Source organism: Heloderma suspectum, chromosome 6 (assembly GCF_057233095.1).
Source record: "Heloderma suspectum isolate Gila_16-S chromosome 6, 16-S_ref, whole genome shotgun sequence".
NCBI classification, from domain to species: Eukaryota; Metazoa; Chordata; class Lepidosauria; order Squamata; family Helodermatidae; genus Heloderma; species Heloderma suspectum.
Window position 1 is genome coordinate 86,233,914 of NC_139463.1, and position 22,122 is coordinate 86,256,035.

A 22,122-nucleotide genomic window follows, 5' to 3' on the forward strand; every position below is an offset into this window, starting at 1 on the left:
GTCATTATGTGCGAACCAAGCTGTTAGATGCCAATATTTTACATTAATATAAAATATGTGAATAATGGTAGTTTTCTTCCCATAGGAGGAATGGCATCCATAGTTCTAATAAGAAAAAAAATAGAAATCAAGATTAATAGTGCAGTGTGTTGTGCTGTGCCTGACAATCAGTTGGACTGCATATTCCGTACATGGTCCAGCGAGCCAGATCGCATGATGTGGGAGATAAACCAAATAAATATATAAAATTGAAATAAGTATAGAAAATAAAAATACATTTCCCAGGGGTGCCAACAGGATTTTATGGGCCCATATCCATTTCCCCAGTTTAGGAAGGCTTGGAGCTGTTGCTTCAGCACTGCAGTGCTTCCTCTGAGACTCAGAACTTATATAGGAGCAGGAAGCTCCACATCTTCCTGGCTCTCAGGCAGGCCCTGATCTAGGCAAGTGTTTACACACACTTCCCCCTCCTGTGTAGACTTACATGCAGCTACCTGGGCACTTTGCCAGCATCCCTCAATCCCCTGCCTGATTTGCCATCTCTTATGCTCCAGTGGCCCTGAGGTGATGAGAAGGGAGATAAGAGCCAGCCAAGGTTCCAGGTAACCAATGTGGAGACCACCAGTCCTGGGGCATGGAGGTCCAGCTCTGATGGTTCCTCAGGGTTGCTGGTGGTGCAAGGATATGCTGGTGGGTTCTGCTTCCCCTCCTTTGAGGAGATTCCAGGTATGGGCAGGGCTGAACCTTGACAGCCCAGTACACTGTATATGGATTGGGCCCACCACCCCACCCACATTCTCTTGTCAAGAACTGCTGCTTACATACATATATTATGTAGTTATAGAATTGCAATTTACCAGTATGGATGGTTATTTTGAAACCCCATTACTGATACAAGAATGCCTGTCATAAGATGCCCCCTGTCATCTAGTATTCAATGTACTGCCTGTGAACATGGAAGTTTCATTTATCCATCACGGTTCATATCTGCCAGAGCTCCTCCCCTCCATGAAATTTGTCTAATGCCTTTCTAAAGCTATCAGAGCCAATGGCCATCACACCTGGTGGCAACAAATTGCATGATAGCATTATGTGAAGAAGGACTTTATTTTGTCTGTCTTCTGCTACTCTGCCCATCCAATTCAAGGGTTGACCCCAGGTTTGAGGCAGACACCCCTTCAGAAGAAGGCGTGGCATGAGCAAAGAGTAGTCAGTCAGGCTCTACCTACAAAAGAAAATCACAGCAATGGAGCTCCATTGAACCACCCAAGGCCATTTAAAGAATCAGGTGCAGAGGACTCCCTAGCCCAAACCCCTGCAACAGACTGGAAAATTAAGACACTAACTCACCAGAGCAGTTCAAGTGCCCTCCCCACCCAAGACAGACAGAGCTGTTTCTCTCTAGCACAAAGCTGGGCAACTTGTGGTCATCCAGATGTTTTGGCCTACAACTTCCATCAGATCTAGCCAATATAGCCAATGGTGAGCGGTTATGTGAGGAAACGGTGTAAAAGCCGGAACGGAACAGCTGGAACGGCCCCTATATATTTTTTTTAACCATGCCAAACACTATGGCATGTGTTAGAGACACCTGAGAACACTATTTTAGGACAGAAAACCTTGAAAATTATATTATTATTATTATTATTAACCCGTTCATTCCCAGAACACTTCCGGAACAGTGCAGAATGGCCCAGAGCAGCTGCTTCCAAATGAGCCAAATCAACCAAATTCACCAGTCACACATGACTGACTGTATGGGAGGGATGCAATAATTCACAAAATTTCCACAGAAACCACAGTTGGATAACAGTTCCAGGCCAGAGTCGACATTCTCAAAAAACGGCCCAGAATGGCAACTGCCACATGAGCTAACTCAACCAAATTCTCCAGTCACACATAATTACACAGGAGGCATGCAATAAGCCACAAAACATCCACAGAAACCACATGTGGATACCCATTCTGGGCAATAATCCATATTCTGGAAAATAACCCAAGTGAGCAACTTCCAAGTGAGCCAAATAACCAAATTTCGCAGCCAGATTTAACTGCATGGGAGTGATGTAATAAGCTACAAAACTGCCATAAAACCATGTTCCAGGCAACAGTCTGTATTTTGTAAAATGGCCTGGAATGGGAACTTCCAAGTGAGACAAATCAGCCAAAATCACCAGGCACACATGACTAGATAGGAGTGATATAATAAAACATAAAGGAACACTACCACTCAATATTAGAATTAAAAGCCATCTTTAATGGATATTATAATAACATAACAGAATCAATCCTACCTCAAACATTACCAATGTGTGTCTTCAGCTTTTATTTTATTTTTATTTTATTATTAAATTTATTAATCGCCCATCTGGCTGGTCACCCAGCCACTCTGGGCGATGTACAACATACAATAAAAACAGTTTAAAACAATAAAATTCTACAATAAAAACATTTTCTAAAATACCCTAACCCACCCCAAATGCCTGCCTGAACAACAATGTTTTTAATGCACGACGGAAGCTCATTAAAGAGGGGGCATGACGGAGTTCCCTAGGGAGGGAGTTCCACAGAGTGGGGGCCACCACAGAAAAGGCCCTCTCCCTCGTCCCCACCAGTCTAGCTGTCCTGGCTGCTGGGACAGAGAGAAGGCCATCCGAGGCTGATCTTGTTAAGCGGCCTGTCTGGTGCTGCTGGAGGCACTCCTTAAGATAGGCTGGGCCGGAACCATATAGGGTTTTAAAGGTCAAAACCAACACCTTGAATTTGGCCCGGAAAACAACTGGTAACCAGTATAACTCCTTCAGCACTGGAGTGATGTGATCTCGCCGGCGGCTGCCTTTAATCAGGCGAGCTGCCGCGTTCTGTACCAGCTGCAGTTTCCGAACCGTCTTCAAGGGTAACCCCACATAGAGCGCATTACAGTAGTCTAAATGAGAGGAGACCAGGGCATGTACTACCGATGGGAGCAGATGGTCGGGAAGGAAGGGGCGCAGCCGCCGTATCAGATGGAGTTGATACAGCGCTGTCTGGCTCACAGCTGACACCTGAGCCTCCATGGACAGCTGGGAGTCCAAAATGACCCCCAGGCTGCAGACCTGGTCTTTCAAGGGTAGCCGTACCCCATTCAACACCAGGTCAACATCCCCCAGCCTCCTCTTGTCTCCCACCAAAAGTACCTCGGTCTTGTCAGGGTTCAGCTTCAGCCTATTCCTCCCCATCCAGCCACTCACCGTCTCCAGACATTTGGACAGGGATTCTACGGCCAACCTTGGTGAAGATTTAAACGAGAGGTAGAGCTGCGTGTCATCCACATATTGATGACACTGCACCCCAAACCTCCTGATGATAGCCCCCAGCGGCTTCACATAGATGTTAAATAGCATCGGGGAGAGGATGGAACCCTGTGGCACCCCACAAGTAAGTGGCCACGGATCCGAAACCTCCTCTCCCAGTGCTACCCTCTGGTACCTGCCGGAGAGGAAGGACCGGAACCACTGCAATACGGTGTCCCCAATGCCCAACCCCTCCAGGCGGTCCAGGAGGATACTGTGGTCAACGGTATCGAAAGCCACTGAGAGGTCGAGGAGAACAAGGAAGGAGCATTCACCCCTATCCAGAGCCCTCCTCATATCATCTACCAAGGCGACCAAGGCCGTTTCTGTCCCATGCCCAGGCCTGAAGCCCAACTGAAATGGGTCTAGATAATCAGTTTCTTCCAAGTGTGCCTTCAACTGCACCGCCACCACCCGCTCAATCACCTTGCCCAAAAATGGCAGATTTGAGACTGGGCGAAAGTTGTTCAGAACTTGAGGATCCAAGGAGGGCTTCTTTAAGAGCGGTCTTATCACTGCCTCCTTGAGGGCTGATGGCATCACTCCCTCCTCAAGGGAGGCGTTCACCACCGCCCTGATCCCCTCACCCAGTCTCTCTCTGCAGCTCATAATGAGCCAAGATGGGCAAGGATCAAGTAAGCAGGTGGTCGGCCGTACCGATGAAAGCACCTTGTCCACTTCATCAGGAGGAAGAAGCTGGAACCGATCCTACCAAGTAACATTTGACAACAAATGTCCTACCAAGTAACATTTGACAACAAATTAAATTTGTCTATTGTTAAACCAGTGTAATTTATATTCAATTATTTTCTAAAAGCCTGCTGGCGTAAGACCAGAGTCGAAGCTATCTCATGTTTCCTCAAGGTCCACAAATCCAGGAAACTGGAGGCTAAGTCTGGTGCCTTAACTGATGTGCCCCATGGTCAGTGATGCTGTTATACAATTTCATGAGTTCTTCTTGCTTACAACTTACTCTCCATGCATCCATGTTTCTCCTAGGCCTTTCAGGCCCAAATCCACATGAGGAGGATAGAGTGTCTGGGACCAGCAAAGATGCCCCATGTTGTTCTGGTCCTGTGTTGCCTTATGAAGCATCTGTGCTTTACTCTATTCTTAGAGGAATTCTCCTCTGAGTTGAGCCAGGCCTGTTTGTTAGTTACATCAGTAGCTGGCAGGGTGGGTCAAAAATGACAGGGAGACCTCTTCTAGCAATAACACTAGAATGCTTCATAAAGCAGTATAGGATGAAGACAACATGGGGCATCTTTGTTGACCAAGGAAAAGTGTGGGTGCATGAAATGAAATGGGCATATACAGAGTGTGAATGCACGTTCAGTGTAACGTGAATATCGTGTGAAATATGATCTTTGCCTATCCTTTCCCCAACACACAGAAAGTAAGAGCGAAGATTGGGGCCTTTGTACTTCATTTCTGTTTTCAGAAAGGTGGTGTGAGGTCCTGATCCTTCTGCTCCCCACATCTGTGCATTCCATCCCCACTCCTTCCAAATTATCTGAGGGTCAAACTCCATGTTACTGTAAAGATGTAGCTAGGTGTTTTTTTCTTGTTTACTCAAAAGTAAGCTCATGGGACCTCATATGGATCAGGACCCTAGACTGGTGGGTAGGGGGCTTTAACCCTTTTCCCTATGCCAGCAATTTACATTGCAACTGCATGCCTTTTTGGTAATGTAAATGGAAGGCATGGATAGGGATGTATGCATTTTCTTAAATCTGTCTGTGTTTCACAGATTGTCAGGAATCCTTTGTTTTGTTGTGCACTCATTGACAGAATTGGATATTTTCTACAAGAATTTCATTCATTTACAAATGTACATTAGTGCATGTGCACATTTGCACAAATCTCCCACAAAAGTAAAAAAACCAGACTGTAAGTCTGGTTATTGGAACATTGTTTTTGTGGAGGTTTTATGGCTCATTGCATCACTCCCATCCAGTTATGTGTGACAGTAAATTGGGTGGATTTGGCTTATTTGAAGTTGCCTTTCTGGGCCATTTTCCAGAATACGGACTATTGCCTGGAATGGATACTGGAACATGGTTTCTGTGGAAGTTTTGTGGCTTAATGCATCCATCCCATGTAGTTACGTGTGACGGGAGATTTGGGTTGATGAGTTTGGTTCATCTGGCTCACTTGGAAGTTGTCATTCCAGACCATTTTTCTGGAATATGGACTATTGCCCAGAGCAGGTACTGGAACATGGTTTCTGTGAACGTTTTGTGGCTCATTGCATCCATCCCATATAGTTACATGTGACGGGAGATTTGGGTTGATGAGTTTGGTTCATCTGGCTCACTTGGAAGTTGCCATTCCGGACCATTTTCCTGGAATATGGACTATTGCCCAGAGCAGGTACTGGAACATGGTTTCTGTGAACGTTTTGTGGCTCATTGCATCTCTCCCATGCAGTTATGTGAGTTTGGCTGGCTTGGTTCACTTGCAAGTTGCCATCCCAGGCAACTCTCCAGAATACAGATGACTGCCTGGAATGGGTATCTGAATTTGGTTCTGTGGATGTTTTGTGGCCCATTGAATCCTTCCCATGTAAGCTATGTGTGACTGGTGAGTTTGGTTGATGTGGCTCACTTGGAAGTTGCTGTTCCGGGCCTTTTTCCCCAGAATATTGGCTATTGCCTGGAAAAGCTACTGAAACATGGTTTCTGTGGAAGTTTTGTAGCTTGTTATATCAATCCCATCTAGTCATGTGTGACTTGTGAATTTGGTTGGTTTGGAAGTTGCTGTTCCGAGCCATTCCATTCTGTTACGAATGGGTTCTGGGAATTATGGGGTTAATCATAATATAATATTGCAAGGGTTTCAGTCCTAAAATATTGTTCTCAAGTGTTCCTAACACATGCCATTGTTTTTGGCATGTTTATTTTAAATGAAGGGGCCAGAACGGTTGCATTCCAGCTTTTACGCTGTCCCTTATGTGAGTTGCAGCCAAAACAACTGGAGGCTACAAGTTGCCCAACCCTGCTAGCCCATCCACGTAAGCCAAGTAAGGGCTGTAACTTCCTAGCCAGCCTGAAAGCCAAGACGGCAGGTACAACGTCGCTGGCCAGCACCGCGATGCCCTGGGTTGCTTTGCTCCTTGGCTAATCTCCCTCTCCAACTCTTCCCCGCGAGACCTATCCTATTCACACACAAACACGTGTATTCACAGGCAATTCTGCCTTCCCACTTCCTTTTCCCTTGTTCCCTTTCTTTTTTTTCCAATCCCCTTTCCTTTCAGTCAAGTGGTGTTTTTTTTTCCCCCCCAGAACCGGGAAAACCGTGCCCCTCGACCCACCCGTCTCTCCGTCTCCTTCCTTAGCTGCAACACTGGGAATTTCACGGCGGAGTAGTAAATGGCTCGGCTCTCTCAATCGAACCACATTTCCCACCATGCCCTCCGGGCGCGGTGAAATAACGACAGGAGCGGGAGTAACATTAGAATCCTTCGAGGAACTCTGTTTCCCAGCGTGCTAAGCTCCTCGGGCGCCGGGCTTATGCTGTCACGGCCTCGTCGCTCGGCCTGTCAGTCAGAAGGTAGGTTCGGTTTTCGCGCGAAAAAAGAAAAGAAAAGAAAAAAAGCGGGTTGCCAGGGGACGGAGAGACGTTGAGGCTCGCGCAGGTAATTATTCTCCCGCGCGCCCCCTCCCTCCCTCTCGCGAAGGGGCTGCTGGGGGTACCTTCGCGACAGAGGGGGAAGGGAACGGGGGACAATTTTGGCGGGAATGCTCCCTTCTGCTGTGTAGCGCGAGGCAAAACAAATCCTCTGCTGGAGGGGGAGGGGGGAATGGCGGGAACGTAGCAACCCCCCCCGCCATACTCACCTGTTCTTGATGGCGCCCCTCCCCCCTTTCTTCTTTCCACCCAAGCGAGAGGCCCTCGGGCATTGTCACCTTGGCTTTTTCTTCCCCTGCAAAGGTGGAAGTGAGTGTTGGCGAGGGAAGGCAGGCAGGCAGGAAGGCCTCGCCGTTCATCTCCTCAGCTTCTGTCGGTTTATGGTTGCCTTTTAATGGCATAAGGCTTAGTTGGGTTTGATTTATCTGGGTTCGCCACTATCAGTGTGCGCGGCATTTCACAGGGTGGCAACCAAAAAGGCAAGGTTCCTGCCCCGAAGAGCTTACAGTGAAGCATTTGACTGAGGAAAGGCCACAGAGGGAAGGGAAGGGAAGAGGATGGAGGCGAGGCTAAAGGGGGGAAGAGTACATATTCAGTTCACGAATAGTTGCCAGAGCGTAGCCGTGTTAATCTATTGTAGCAAAAACAACAAATGCAATCTGATGAAGTGGACTGTAGTCCACGAAAACGTCTGTCGATAAATGACTTTAAGGTGCCTCACGGCTCTTTGTTGAGTTCACCAATAGGTAGGGGATGAGGTCTAAGGGACTGCTTTTCTCCACTTTGTATTTTATGATGTTGTTTTTCACTGAGTATTATGGAAGCTGTCCTGATACACTTTTATTTGACAGGTGGGATGTAAGTGTATCAATGCAACTGTGCCCATCATTTTGTGGGGTATGTGGTTCTTGAGAAGGGATTTGAAAGAGGAGCGGCAGTATTGCAAAGGTGTTCAGGGAGGCATTTCTAGGTTTATTTGATGGTTAAGCTCGTTCTTTATTGTGTTTTGTGGGTGTTTCTTTAATTTTTTGCATTTCCCAACACAGGTGAAATAAACCAAAATGACTGGTGGCCCCTGTTCACAAACAGCTGTCATTCAAATTTACATCAGCTAGAATGTTGTTTTGGTTTTTTAAGTTGAGAAATTATAAAGTGTAACAACTATAAATAATAGGAAGAATAAAACAAATAGCATGGAACCAAATTTATTTATTTTGGAGCATTTTCATGCATGATGCAAAAGAGCACCTTTTGAATCACTCTTGTGCATGTGCTACTTTGCATGTAATCTACTATGGGATAGAAACAGGGAGAAAGCCATTTGAAAATCAAGCTTCCAAAATGCCCGTTATAACTAGTGGATAGGGTATGGAGGGAAGACATATATATATCAAGGAAGTCTTTGGATTTAGGGCATCTTTGTGCTCTGCCCGCAGGGATGCCCTGCAGGATTCCGGTCATTCTGCGTAGTGCAGTTTTTGCCCTCTCTGCAGTATTACATTTCCAAGTGTAATACTTTACTCTTCGCACCACCACAGGAATGAGTGGCAACATTTGCTTATATGAAAGAAAGTAAAGGGGTGCAGTCAGGATATTATTGTGATGAGGGTTTAACCCTGTTCTTGGTAGTCCAAGCAAGTCCAGGCACTAAGAATCAAATCTGCCCTTACATCTGCATAGCTATATCTTGGATCTCATTTCTTGGTCACAATACAGAATGCTGGAAACTAGGTAGTGTCATAGGCATCTATTGAGAAAGGTAGAGATCCTGCCTACACCTTTAACAGTTAGGAAGAAAAGGGAATTTGGGCAGATGAAGCTTGTTTTGCAATTGTGAGGAGCAACTGCTCCTGCTGAAGTTCCCTCTTTGACACAGCTATTAAAAACTAAAGGCACAGGAGCCCTGTCCTCCTTTCTATCAGATGGCATCTGTAGTGATGAGCAACTCCCTTGCACAGATCATTTTGCATACCTTACTTTGCATGTTGTTTAACCTTAAGAGCTTGAACACGTCAATGCTATCCAACTCAAGCAGTCCTGAAAAAAAGTGTGGCACTATCTAGCTTAGCTTTTCCACTGCCCCTTCTGCTTCCCAGATATTCTCTTTAAAAAGAAAAAAACAACAACAACTAGCCTTCACACAATTGCATGCGTCACTTCCCAGAGCTGCAGCACAAAGCCTTATCAGTTTCATTCACAAATGTCTGCAGCAGCCCCCTTCTCTCCTGTTCTGTGACATATAGTGCTATGTGGGATTTGCAGGAAGATTGTAGGAAGGAAAAAAAAACAAATGCAATTGCAGCTTTATGCACAACTTTGTGATGAAGTCCTAATCCAAGTTAGCAGTTATGGAGATGGAACAGTGTGCTAGTAGCCATTCATCATTAATGCTGTATGCAACTATAATATAGTGTGTATGTTGGGAAGGGTTGGTATTTAAATGGCAATCGTAGTTTTTTGTTTTAAACAAACACCTTTTCCTGTGCATTGATATCTTGTCCAGGAAGATTTTCTAGTTGAGGGGAGACTGTTCTTGTCAAAATCCGATGCTGTAAAGAACAACATTGTTTAGGAACCTGGAATGTAAGATCAATGAATCAAGGTAAGCTGGAGGTGGTCAAACATGAGATGGCAAGACTGAACATTGACATCTTGGGAATCAGCGAACTAAAATGGACAGGCATGGGCGAATTTAATTCAGGTGACCATCATATCTACTACTGTGGGCAAGAATCCCTTAGAAGAAATGGAGTAGCACTCATAGTCAACAAAAGGGTGGGAAAAGCCGTACTGGGGTACAATCTCAAAAATGATAGAATGATCTCAGTACGAATCCTAGGCAAACGATTCAACATCACAGTAATTCAGGTCTATGCCCCAACCACTGAGGCCGAAGAAGCTGAGGTTGATCGGTTCTATGAAGACCTACAACACCTTCTAGAACTAACACCAAAAAAAGATGTCCTCTTCATCATAGGGGATTGGAATGCTAAAGTAGGAAGTCAAGAAATCACCGGGATAACAGGCAAGCATGGCCTTGGTGTACAAAATGAAGCAGGACAAAGGCTAATAGAGTTTTGCCAAGAGAACACGCTGATCATAGCAAACACTCTTTTCCAACAGCACAAGAGACGACTCTACACATGGACATCACCAGATGGTCAATATCGAAATCAGATTGATTATGTCCTCAATGCCAAAGATGGAGAAGCTCTATACAGTCAGTCAAAACAAGACCTGGAGCTGACTGTGGCTCAGATCATGAGCTTCTTGTTGCAAAATTTCGGCTTAAATTGAAGAACGTAGGGAAACCCACTAAACCATTCAGGTATGACCTAAATCAGTGATGGGCAACCTTTTGAGCTTGGTGTGTCAAAATTCGTCAAAAAACCGAGCATAACTCGGGCGGTGTGTCACTTCGAGAAAAAAACCATAATTTCACGATATTTATAGTTTAAATAACAAAAATGTATAATTGTAATATATAACTGTATTTAATAAACCAAAAACTAATTATTTAACTTACCTGCTTAGTGACTTCTTTGTTCATCTGTCAGTCGGTTTCTTTTGTTGGTCTTGATATTATTTAACTTGTGTGGGGTGCCGTGAACTAAGATAAGTGAGGGGGAGGGGGAATTCTTTAACTAACCTGCCTATTAGTGACTTTTTTGTTGCTGAATTTCATTGGCTAAACCTTCAATTGAAGATTGGTATTTTGTACACTTCAAGCCCAAGCAAGCGCTACTAACTTCATCTGTCAATCTGTTCCTTTTGTTGGTTTTGATATTATTTAACGCTGAGAATAAGGTCTCACAAAAGTATGTAGAGTATGTAAAGTATGCCCCCGCCACAGGTACTTAAGGCGGGGCTGCCAGAGGCTGCTCGGGAAGGAGCCTGGGGAAGGAGGACCAGCCAGCAGCTGCACCGGGTGATCCTGAGCCTGAGCCTGCTTCTGCCCCCGCCACAGGTACTTAAGGCGGGGCTGCCAGAGGCTGCTCGGGAAGGAGCCTGGGGAAGGAGGACCAGCCAGCAGCTGCACCGGGTGATCCTGAGCCTGAGCCTGCTTCTGCCCCCGCCACAGGTACTTAAGGCGGGGCTGCCAGAGGCTGCTCGGGAAGGAGCCTGGGGAAGGAGGACCAGCCAGCAGCTGCACCAGGTGATCCTGAGCCTGAGCCTGCTTCTGCCCCCGCCACAGGTACTTAAGGCGGGGCTGCCAGAGGCAGCGCCTCGGCGTCGCGCCAAGTGCGACGCTAAGTGCGCACTTAGCGTCGCACTTGGAGTCGCAAGATCTACCCACCTGCTTCTCCAGAGACACCAGCAGCCACAACACCAGCAGCAAATAACAGCAGCAGCAGAGGGCAGCAGCTTTAAAGACCAGGGGAAGGGGCAAACGTGGACTATCTGCTCCTTCTTAGCTGCTGTTCTCTTTTATCTCTTTTATATTCTTTTAAACTGTTGTATATTTTATATCTTAATATTTTAATATGTGCCTGGGAGGACTATTGGACAACTCAGGGGGTGGGGGAGGTGCCACCATAACTGTGGTCACGGGCAGGGGGAGGTATGGCGTTGGGGGATTAACAGGCCAGCTGAGGAGAAGAGGGGCTAGACACCTTACAGCTGTCCCCTCTTCTGGTTCTTCCCCCAACCTGATGGTTCCTGGCAGCCTTACCAGTCTGCCCTCGGGTCTGGTGGTGCTGCTGCTGAATGCCAGGTCGGCCCAAAATAAGACCTCCCTCATCCATGATTTGATTGTGGATGAGGGGGCTGACCTGGCATGTATTACTGAGACCTGGGTGGGGGAACTGGGAGGGGTCACTCTCTCCCAGCTGTGCCCTCCTGGGTACTCAGTGCAGCACCAACACCGACTTGAGGGTCGGGGAGGGGGGGGTTGCCGTGGTCTATAGGAATTCAATCTCCCTCTCCAGGCTTCCTGCTCATTCGAGTGCAGATCTTGAGTGTCTGTACCTTGTGTTGGGTACCCGGGACAGATTAGGGATTCTGTTGGTGTACCGCCCACCCCGCTGCCCATCGGACTCCCTGCCTGAGCTGACGGAGGTGGTCTCGGACTTGGTGTTGAGGACCCCCAGGATGATGGTCCTGGGGGATCTCAACTTCCATGCCGAGGCCGCTGTATCCGGGGCGGCTCAGGACTTCATGGCCGCCATGACAACCATGGGGCTGTCCCAACATGTCATCCGCCCAATGCATATAAAAGGACACACGCTTGATCTGGTTTTCTCGACTGGGCAGGAGGATGGTGATCTGAAAGTAGAGGAATTAACATCTGTCCCTTTGTCATGGTCAGATCACTTCCTGCTGAGGTTTAGACTTCTGGCGGCCTTTCCCCTCTGCAAGGGTGGGGGACCTATTAAAATGGTCCGCCCCCGGAGATTAATGGATTCCGATGGATTCCAGAGGGCTCTGGGGGATTTTCCTGCTGGTATGGCTGGTGCTCCTGTCGAAGCCCAGGTCGCTCTGTGGAATGCAGAGATGACTCGGGCGGTTGACACGATCGCACCCAAGCGCCCTCTCCCTCTGAGCAGAGCCCGGCCAGCTCCTTGGTATACACCTGTACTGAGGGCAATGAAGCAAGAGGGGAGACGGCTAGAACGCAGGTGGAGGAAAACTCGTGCTGAGTCTGACCGAACACAGGTAAGAGCCCACTATCGAGCCTACTCTGTGGCGGTGAGGGTGGCAAAGAGGCAGTTCTTTTCCACCAGCATTGCATCTTCTCAGTGTCGTCCGGCGGAGCTTTTCCGAGTGGTTCGCGGCCTCTTACATTCTGGGCCAGGGAGAGAGACGGTGGAACCCTCGGTAGCACGCTGTGACGAGTTTGCGCGGCACTTTGAGGATAAAGTCGCTCAGATTCGTCATGAATTGGACACAACCATTAATGCAGTTCCATTGGTAGAGGCGTTCAGAGCACCGTCTGGTCCAGTTTTATTGGATGAGTTTCAGTTACTGAGGCCTGAGGATGCGGACAAGGTGCTTGGCCAAGTCCGATCGACCACTTGTGTGCTTGACCCTTGCCCTTCATGGCTTATTAAATCAAACAAGGAGGGGATGTCCGGCTGGGTCCAGCAGGTTGTAAATTCCTCCTTGAGAGAGGGAGTGGTGCCTGCTGCTTTAAAAGAGGCAGTAATTAGACCACTCCTGAAAAAGCCTAACCTGGACCCAGAGGATGTTAACAATTATAGGCCAGTGGCCAACATCCCCTTCCTGGGCAAGGTGCTTGAGCGGGTGGTTGTAGGACAGCTCCAGGCACTGTTGAATGAAACGGATTATCTAGATCCATTTCAATCGGGCTTCAGGCCTGGTTTTGGAACGGAAACTGCCTTGGTCGCCCTGTGGGATGACCTCTGCCGGGAGAGGGACAGGGGGAGTGCGACCCTGTTGATTCTCCTGGACCTCTCAGCGGCTTTCGATACCATCAACCATGGTATCCTTCTGGATAGGTTGTCTGGGTTGGGAGTTGGAGGCACTGCACTACAGTGGTTCCGCTCCTACTTGGATGGCCGATTCCAGAAGGTGGTGCTGGGGGATTATTGCTCTGTGCCATGGCAATTGTGCCATGGGGTTCCACAGGGCTCTATTCTATCCCCCATGCTGTTTAACATCTACATGAAACCGCTGGGGGAGGTTATCCGGAGGTGTGGGCTGAGGTGCCATCAATATGCGGATGACACCCAGCTCTACCTCTCTTTCTCATCAAAACCAGGTGAGGCAGTGGCTGTTCTGAACCAGTGCCTGGGCACGGTAATGGACTGGATGAGGGCTAATAAACTGAAACTCAATCCAGACAAGACGGAGGTACTGTTAGTGGGTGGTTCGTCTGCCCGGCTAGGTGATATTCAACCTGTTCTGGAGGGGGTTGCACTCCCCCTAAAGGATCAGGTTCGTAGTTTGGGGGTGCTCTTGGATCCAGAACTGTCACTTGAGGCACAGGTGAACTCAGTGGCACGGAGCACTTTTTATCAGCTTAGGCTGGTATACCAACTACGCCCTTATCTGGACAGAGATAGCCTAGCTACAGTTATCCATGCTCTGATAACTTCTCGTCTGGATTACTGCAATGCATTATACGTGGGGCTGCCTTTGAAAACGGTCCGGAAACTTCAGCTGGTCCAAAATAGGGCAGCAAGATTGTTAACAGGGACTGGCTTGCGAGCTCATATTACGCCAGTACTTTTCCAGCTGCACTGGCTGCCAGTCCATTTCCGGGCCCGATTCAAAGTGCTGGTGTTAACATTCAAAGCCCTTAACGGCTTGGGGCCAGGTTACCTGAAGGATCGCCTCCTCCCATATGTGCCTGCCCGGACCTTAAGATCATCATCAGCGGCCCTTCTCCGTGAGCCCCTGCCGAAGGAAGTAAGGCGGGTGGCTACTAGGAGGAGGGCTTTTTCTGTTGTGGCACCCCGGCTCTGGAATGAGCTCCCTAGTGAGGTTCGCCTGGCGCCTACATTGTACTCCTTTCGGCGCCAGGTGAAGACCTTTTTATTTTCCCAGGCATTTTAGCTTTCCAAATTTTTATCTTTGCTGTTTTAAATCTGTATTTTAAACTCCTGTACTGCTGCTAGGTTTTATTGTGGTTGTATTGTTATATTGTGGTTTTAATGTTCTATATATTTTAAATTGTTTTATTGTGTGTTGTTTGGTTTTAGTTTTTGTGAACCGCCCAGAGAGCTTCGGCTATTGGGCGGTATAGAAATGAAATAAATAAATAAATAAATAAAAATGTAGAGGGAAAAATTGTGAGTAAAGCCATTGCTATATTTTTCATGGTGCTAAAAGTGTCTGGTAATCGGTTCCAGGCACTCCAAATTTCCTGTTCGTAGTGGCACTCCTCTTGATTCTCCAAGCGGCACCTTTCCAGATTCTCAAGCTTTGACCTCAAGTCGACAAACACCTGAGCCCAGATGCTGTCTTGAAATTCTGCAAGTTGCATCTCCAAATCATCAATTCGCATCCATTGGAAACCATTTAATTCCAAACTACTGTAGACTACTACATCAGGATACTTAATTATTTTTATGGTCTGTTCTAGGCTTCTAAATTGATTAAATCTATCACTGAACTGGTCAAGTAACGAGTCTAAAACATGCTGGAACTTTATATGCAAGGGTTCCATTTCATTTTGTACAGCTGCACTGGCCTTCTCAAAATACTTTGTTACTCGAGGAAAATACTTAGAAATTTTAGTTTCTACATCTCGCTTGAAAATTTTAAGTTTATTTTCAAAAGCTTTTATGTATCCAAACTATGTCAATACTTTTGCCAAAACCTTGTAACTTTAAGTTCAGTTCATTAATATGAACAGAGAGATCTGTAAAAAATATCAGGGTGTTGACCCACTTATCATCATTGAGCTGAGAAAAGTTTCCCAGATCCTTATCCTCAAGAAATACCTTAATTTCTTCAAAGCACTCCACAAAGCGCTCAAGAACTTTGCCTCGGCTCAGCCATCTTACATTATTGTACATCAGCAGTCCACTGTAGGTGGAATCAACCTCCAGTAAAAGTGCAGAAAATTCTCACTTGTGAAGGGGGCGAGCAAGTATTACATTAACTATTTTTGTAACAACTGACATTAAGTCGTTTAAGTCGGTGCCAATCTGCCTGGGCACATAAAACCTCCTGATGGATAATATAATGAAAAGGCACAATCGGATGTCCAATAGCTTCCATAAACAATTTGACAAATCCGACTTTTTTCCCCACCATGTTTGGTGCCCCATCTGTCGTCACTGACACAACTTTAGAGATATCAATGCTTAGGTCACGGAATGTTTGTATAACAACCTTACGTATTTCGCTTCTTGATGTACTTGTTGGCACTGATACTAACTTTATCAACTCTTCTCTCATTGTGAGACCATCAGAATATCGACCAATAATGGCCAACTGAGCATGTGATGTGACATCAGTAGTTTCATCAAGAGAGATCGAAAAATATTTACAATTACTTATGTCTCTCTTTAATTGATGTTGTACGTTTGTGTTCAGTCTCATTATTCGGTCTTTTATGATATTTCTACTGAGTGGTAACTCAGATATTCTCTTAATAATTGCATCTTTATTCTGCATATCGTGAAATAGAACTGGTGCACATCTTAGGAGAGTTTCTTTAATAAATTCTCCCTCACTGAGTGCTTTTCCATGCTGAGCTATGGAGTGAGCAATGCTCAAACTTGCAGATGTTAAATTTGTAGAGCCTTTTATAAATTTAAGGATGGAATTAGATTGGCTCTTATAAAGGTGTAGCTGCCTGGAAATGTATTCCTTCCTTTCATCCTCACTTTTTTTCAAGAGCTGGGAAAGATTAGTTTCAAAATGTCTATTTATATTCCACGTTCTGCTTACTACCGTTTCAGTACATAGAACGCAAAATGATCTGCCATTTTTTTCTATAATGCCATACATCTCGGTCCATGTCTCTTGAAAGGTTCGGCTACTGCTACTACCAATTCCTTTACTTAACCTTGGTTTTTCATTTTTTGGGTTCTCCATCAGGGGGGCAGTGACAGAAGATAGAATTATAGATAGCCTGTTAGCCTTGCAGGCAATTAGGGGTTAACTAGCCTAACTGACCACAAGATGGCACATGTATCTGTCTTTTAGGAAAGGGCAGGGTTAATAAGCAGAAATAGGGGTTAATAAGGATGCACAACAGTAATAGTGGTGAAATGGAGTCTGCGTTCCTTATATAAATTAAGATGGCTGCCGCTATTTCTAATGGCGGGAAACGGCACCCATAGCACAGGCCCTCGCCTCTCCCAGCCTCCCCCTCACTTATCTCAGTAATGATAATCAATTAGAAATCCACGACACCCCAGAACAGTAGATTGGATGATGGTTGCTGTGGTTATGTGGTTGCTGGTAATGGCGATCACAGAGCCCCCAGAGATGCGTCCCCCGCGGCATTCCGCTGCTCCCTGCTCCGCCGGCCGGAAGTGAGGTCAAAGATCCCCCAACGGCCTAACCGGAAGTCCCAGAACTAGACGCTCTGTGCCGGAGTTCTGTTGTTTTGGCCTACAGACCTCCGGCACAGAGTGTCTACAGTACACTACAGCAAATGTTTCATCCTCGGCTACTGCACCTGGCCGTGCAGTAGCCGAGGATGAAATGTCCTTCTCGGCATGCGGCCCCATATTTCTCTGCATGCGGCCCCATACTTCTCCGTATGCGACCGCATGCGGCCGCATGTCATCGAAAATGGCAACACATGTCAGTGCTGACACGCGTGTCATAGGTTCGCCATCACAGACCTAAATCATATCCCTTATGAATATACAGTGGAGGTGAGGAATAGATTTAAGGGATTAGACCTGATAGACAGAGTGCCTGAGGAACTATGGACGGAGGTCCGTAACATTGTTCAGGAGGCAGCAACTCAATCCATCCCAAAGAAAAAGAAATGCAAGAAAGCAAAGTGGCTGTCTGATGAGGCTTTACAAGTCGCTGAAAGGGGAAGATATATCCAACTGAATGCAGAGTTCCAGAAAATAGCAAGGAGAGACAAGAAGGCCTTCTTAAGTGAACAATGCAAAGAAATCAAAGAAAACAACAGAATGGGAAAGACTAGAGATCTCTTCAAGAAAACTGGAGATATCAAGGGAACGTTTTGTGCACAGACGGGCATGATAAAGGACAAAGAAGGCAGGGACCTAACAGTAGCAGATGAGATTAAGAAGAGGTGGAAAGAATACACAGAAGAACTATACAGGAAAGATCTGAATGTCCCTGATAGCCATGATAGTGCGGTCACTGAACTTGAGCGGGACATCCTAGAGAGTGAAGTCAAGTGGGCCTTAGGAAGCTTTACTAACAACAAAGCTAGCAGAGATGACAGTATTCCAGCTGAGCTATTTAAAATCCTAAAAGATGATGCTGTTAAAGTGCTGCACTCAATATGCCAACAAATTTGGAACACTCAACAGTGGCCACAAGACTGGAAAAGGTCAGTTTACATTCCAATTCCAAAGAAGGGCAACGCCAAAGAGTGTTCACACTACTGTACAATTGCGCTCATTTCACATGCCAGCAAGGCGATGCTCAAAATCCTACAAGCTAGGCTTCAGCAGTATGCGAACCGAGAACTACCGGAAGTACAAGCTGGGTTTCGAAGAGGCAGATGAACTAGAGATCAAATCGCCAACATTCGCTGCATCATGGAGAAAGCAAGAGAATCCCAGAAAAACGTCTATTTCTGCTTCATTGACTACGCTAAAGCCTTTGATTGTGTGAATCACAACAAACTGGCAAATTCTTAAAGAGATGGGAGTACCAGACCACCTTACCTGTCTCCTGAGAAACCTGTACGAGGGTCAAGAAGCAACAGTAAGAACCGCACATGGAACAACCGATTGGTTCAAAATTGGGAAAGGTGTACGACAAGGCTGCATATTGTCACCCTGCTTATTTAACTTATATGCAGAGTACATCATGAGAAACGCCAGGTTGGATGAATCACAGGTCGGAATTAAGATTGCCGGGAGAATTATCAACAACCTCAGATATGCAGACGATACCACCCTACTGGCAGAAAGCGAAGAGGATCTCAAGAGCCTCTTGTTGAGGGTGAAAGAGGAGAGTGCAAAAGCTGGTTTGAAACTCAACATTAAAAAAACTAAGATCATGGCATCTGGCCCCATCACTTCTTGGCATATAGAAGGGGAAGAAATGGAAGCAGTGACAGATTTTACTTTCTTGGGCTCCAAGATCACCGCAGACAGTGACTGTAGCCATGAAATTAAAAGACGCTTGCTCCTTGGGAGGAAAGCTATGGCAAACCTAGACAGCATAGTCAGAAGCAGAGACATCACCTTGCCGACAAAGGTCCATCTAATCAAAGCTATGGTTTTCCTAGTAGTAATGTATGGCTGTGAGAGCTGGACTATAAGGAAGGCTGAGCGCCGAAGAATTGATGCTTTCGAACTGTGGTGCTGGAGAAGACTGTTACGAGTCCCCTGGACTGCAAGGAGGTCAAATCAGTCGATCCTAAAGGAAATCAACCCTGAGTGCTCATTGGAAGGACAGATACTGAAGCTGAAGCTCAAATATTTTGGCCACCTAATGTGAAGAGAAAAGTCACTGGAAAAGACCCTGATGTTGGGAAAGACTGAGGGCAAAAGGAGAAGGGGACGGCAGAGGATGAGATGGCTAGATAGCATCACCGATGCAATGAATATGAACTTGAGCACACTCCGGGAGAGAGCGGAGGACAGGAAGGCCTGGCATGCTATCATCGATGGAGTCACGAAGAGTCGGACACGGCTGAACGACTGAACAACAACAACAGCAACAATCCATGTTTTGACTTTCTGTTTCCTTCTCGGTGCAAGTATATATGTGTGAATGGCTGTGTCATATCTGTATCTCTTGCCTCTCTGTCTAGCATGCTGCCACTTTCATGCCTTTTTTTCATTTATAACTGTCAAATCCCAAGGGCTTTGAATGAACAACAACACTTAAAGCAAGATCATAATACAAATATAAAGTACTGTATCTTGAAATTATCCTAAAATTGATTAAAATTACCCCATATTTGCCTGGGCTTTAAAATCAACCCAGACAAGTTCTTCTGATGCTTCTGGAAGTCACTCAGTCTCCACTGTTGCATGACTCAAATGCAATTGCTCACTTGCTTCTTCTCTTCATTTTCCATCAGCATTGGCCTATAAGAAATTGGATCTACACATACCCTGTTCCATGAACTCCACCTGTGCTCTCTTTGCCTTGTGGAACTGGCCAGCTGAGCTGTTACCTTGACAGCAGGTTCTGTATCACCCTTATCCAAACATCCACAATGCAGAGCACCATAAGGTAAGACCAGCCTGAGATTTTAGAAGGCCTTCAAATGTAGTGTGGTGTGTGGGGGGGTGTCTGTGTGAAACCGAAATCTTGGAAGAGTATTTTTCTTCTGATGCCCAAAACATAGAAATTGGCAATTTGGGGGGAATGTGTTTGCTTGTGAAATATTTTTTTTCCTGGGCTGAACGTTCTTAGGAACAAATATTTTAAATGAAGGCTTTTACTGTTACTTTTACAGTATTTTTTCAAAGTATTTAAAATGAAGGTACTTTATTCAATATTTAAAGTATTAGACAAATATACTTAATATGAGGAATACAAAACATAAAGCACTAATATAAAACACTGTTAGACTTCCAAGCAGCGGTTCTCCTTTCTGTAGCATGTTCATGTCTCAGGAGCAGGGAGAATGTACTGCTATCACCCTGCTGGCTTTTTCTTCCTAAGGCAGGGGTGGGGAACTGTCTTCTGTCAAGGGACGCATTCCCTTGGGGTTGTTGGGGATCGCATATCAACATTGGGTAGGACTGAAGCTAATCATGGGTGGAGCCAGAGCCAAAAGTTGCCAAGGCAACCCTTATATGCGCGCGCAGGCACACACACACACTTTGCACCACCCCCTTCCCCCCTGCCCAGCGGTCTGTTGGAGAAGGAACAGATCACTCTTGCCAGATGTCTGATAGTTTGCAAATAACTTTTGAAATTGGGCTGATGACCACATGCAGCTCTAGAGTGCTGGTTGCCCACCCCTGTGAAAAACATCTGTTTCATAACTGTTTGATTATTGGCTTTTAAAACTGGGGTGTTACCACCAGCTTTGGTGTACTCAGCCTTGTTCTTGCCAAAACTGGAGGAGAATACATATACTTCAGTATGCAAATATGTTTGTTTATATCTGGGCAGATCATTCTTCCAGCCCCTGGCACGACCAAATCCTGGAAGAAAGACAGCAGAAAAGAACCACCTCGAAGAAGAGCTCACCCCAAAAAAGTGAGTTACCTTGGGCCATGTACTAGTGTACTGACAAAACTGAATTTTACCTCACCCTTTTCCTAATGCAGTCCTGAGACTTTCGGAATGGCAGATCTTCACAGAATACCAGATTTCACATGTATATGCCCACATGATCTGTGGAATATGCACAGCCCTGACTATTGTAGTCACAGTTGCTCTCTGTTCCCCTTTAAGATCTGGGACTAAAAGCATCAGGGAGCTATTAGAGTCACAACATTAATTGAGGTGACCCTGTGCTAACGAGCTTTCTCTGTGAAAATCTCAGGAGGCAGGTTGTGTGTTTGTGCTAGTATAGAATCCTTCCCTCTTTCTCTCCCCGCTCCCCTGCCCATTTTTTCCAGTCAATTGAGAGCATCAATATAGAGAAATATCTCCAGAATGTTACAAAGACATTCTAGATCAAATTGCAACATAGAAAAGACTTTCAAACTGGTAAGCAGAACTCAGGGAAGCAAACAAACTTCTTGCTGAAGGTAAAAAAATTAACTGTACTTGAAGAAAAATACTGTTCAGCGATCCAGCAGCACCATGGCCTTTTTAAATAAGAAAATGTGTTTCTTGACTGTCATTTGGATTATAATTAGATTGTGTGTGCATGTTAGAGGGTTGAAAAATGTTGGTTTGAGGATACACATCATTTTTTAAAATGTAAATTATTTTTAGGCCCCCTTTAAGGATAAAACCCTCAAGATGGCATACAAGACAAAAACCATATAAAACAGATACATTCAATAACTATATAGTCATTAAAAGTTAAAAGAAAACAAAGGTTACTGATTAAAAAATCAATAAAAACAGATGTTACCTAGAACCAGCAACCCAAGAACCTTCCAAAAATGCCAGTGAAAACAGCTGGAGCTTTCCTGAAGGCCTGCAAAGGCCTCACGAACCCCTGATGGAAGCTGATAAATTAAATGAATAACTCAGTCATGAAGTAATCTTGAGCCAGTCACATCTCCCAGTCTAACTGAACTCACAGAGTGTTTGTGAGTATAGAATGGTTGTGTGAGAGTCATGTTTGCTGCCCTGAGCTCTTTGGACAGAAGGTATAAATGTAATAAATAATAAAACAGGAAGGGTAGGGATCCAGTGGCTCTGGTGCTAAATGCTCCATCTCTTTTCAGGAAACTAGTTGATTCTGAACAGCTGCTAAATGGAACAGCACTCTGTGCAGATTCCCCAGTGAAACCTGCAGCCAAAAAAGCCACCCAGATACTTCACAGTGACGATGAAGAGGATTCTGGAATACCAGGAGGAAAGGATACACAGGCAGGTGATAGCAAGCAGGTAGGCCCCTTCCCGTCGCATCCTAATCTTTGATTGATCATACATA

The 22,122-nt window shown here is 45.7% G+C and overlaps 1 protein-coding gene across 8 annotated transcripts in view; it reads left to right on the top strand.

The window, feature by feature from the left end:
• The first annotated feature begins 6,817 nt into the window (after positions 1-6,817).
• The window catches only part of LIG1 (DNA ligase 1), a 31,904-nt gene continuing 16,599 nt past the window's right edge, over positions 6,818-22,122 (top strand). For 2 of the 8 annotated variants that reach the window (XM_084805157.1, XM_084805155.1), the window contains exons 1-4: positions 6,839-6,969; positions 19,633-19,787; positions 20,679-20,765; positions 21,914-22,076. In XM_084805157.1, the coding sequence (XP_084661283.1) occupies positions 19,771-19,787; positions 20,679-20,765; positions 21,914-22,076 (267 nt within the window). In that variant the 5' untranslated portion in view covers positions 6,839-6,969; positions 19,633-19,770. Of the gene's footprint in view, positions 6,970-9,465; positions 9,565-10,085; positions 10,291-19,632; positions 19,788-20,678; positions 20,766-21,913; positions 22,077-22,122 lie in introns of all 8 variants that reach the window. The other 6 variants (XM_084805160.1, XM_084805159.1, XM_084805158.1 and 3 more) reach the window with 6 other exon arrangements.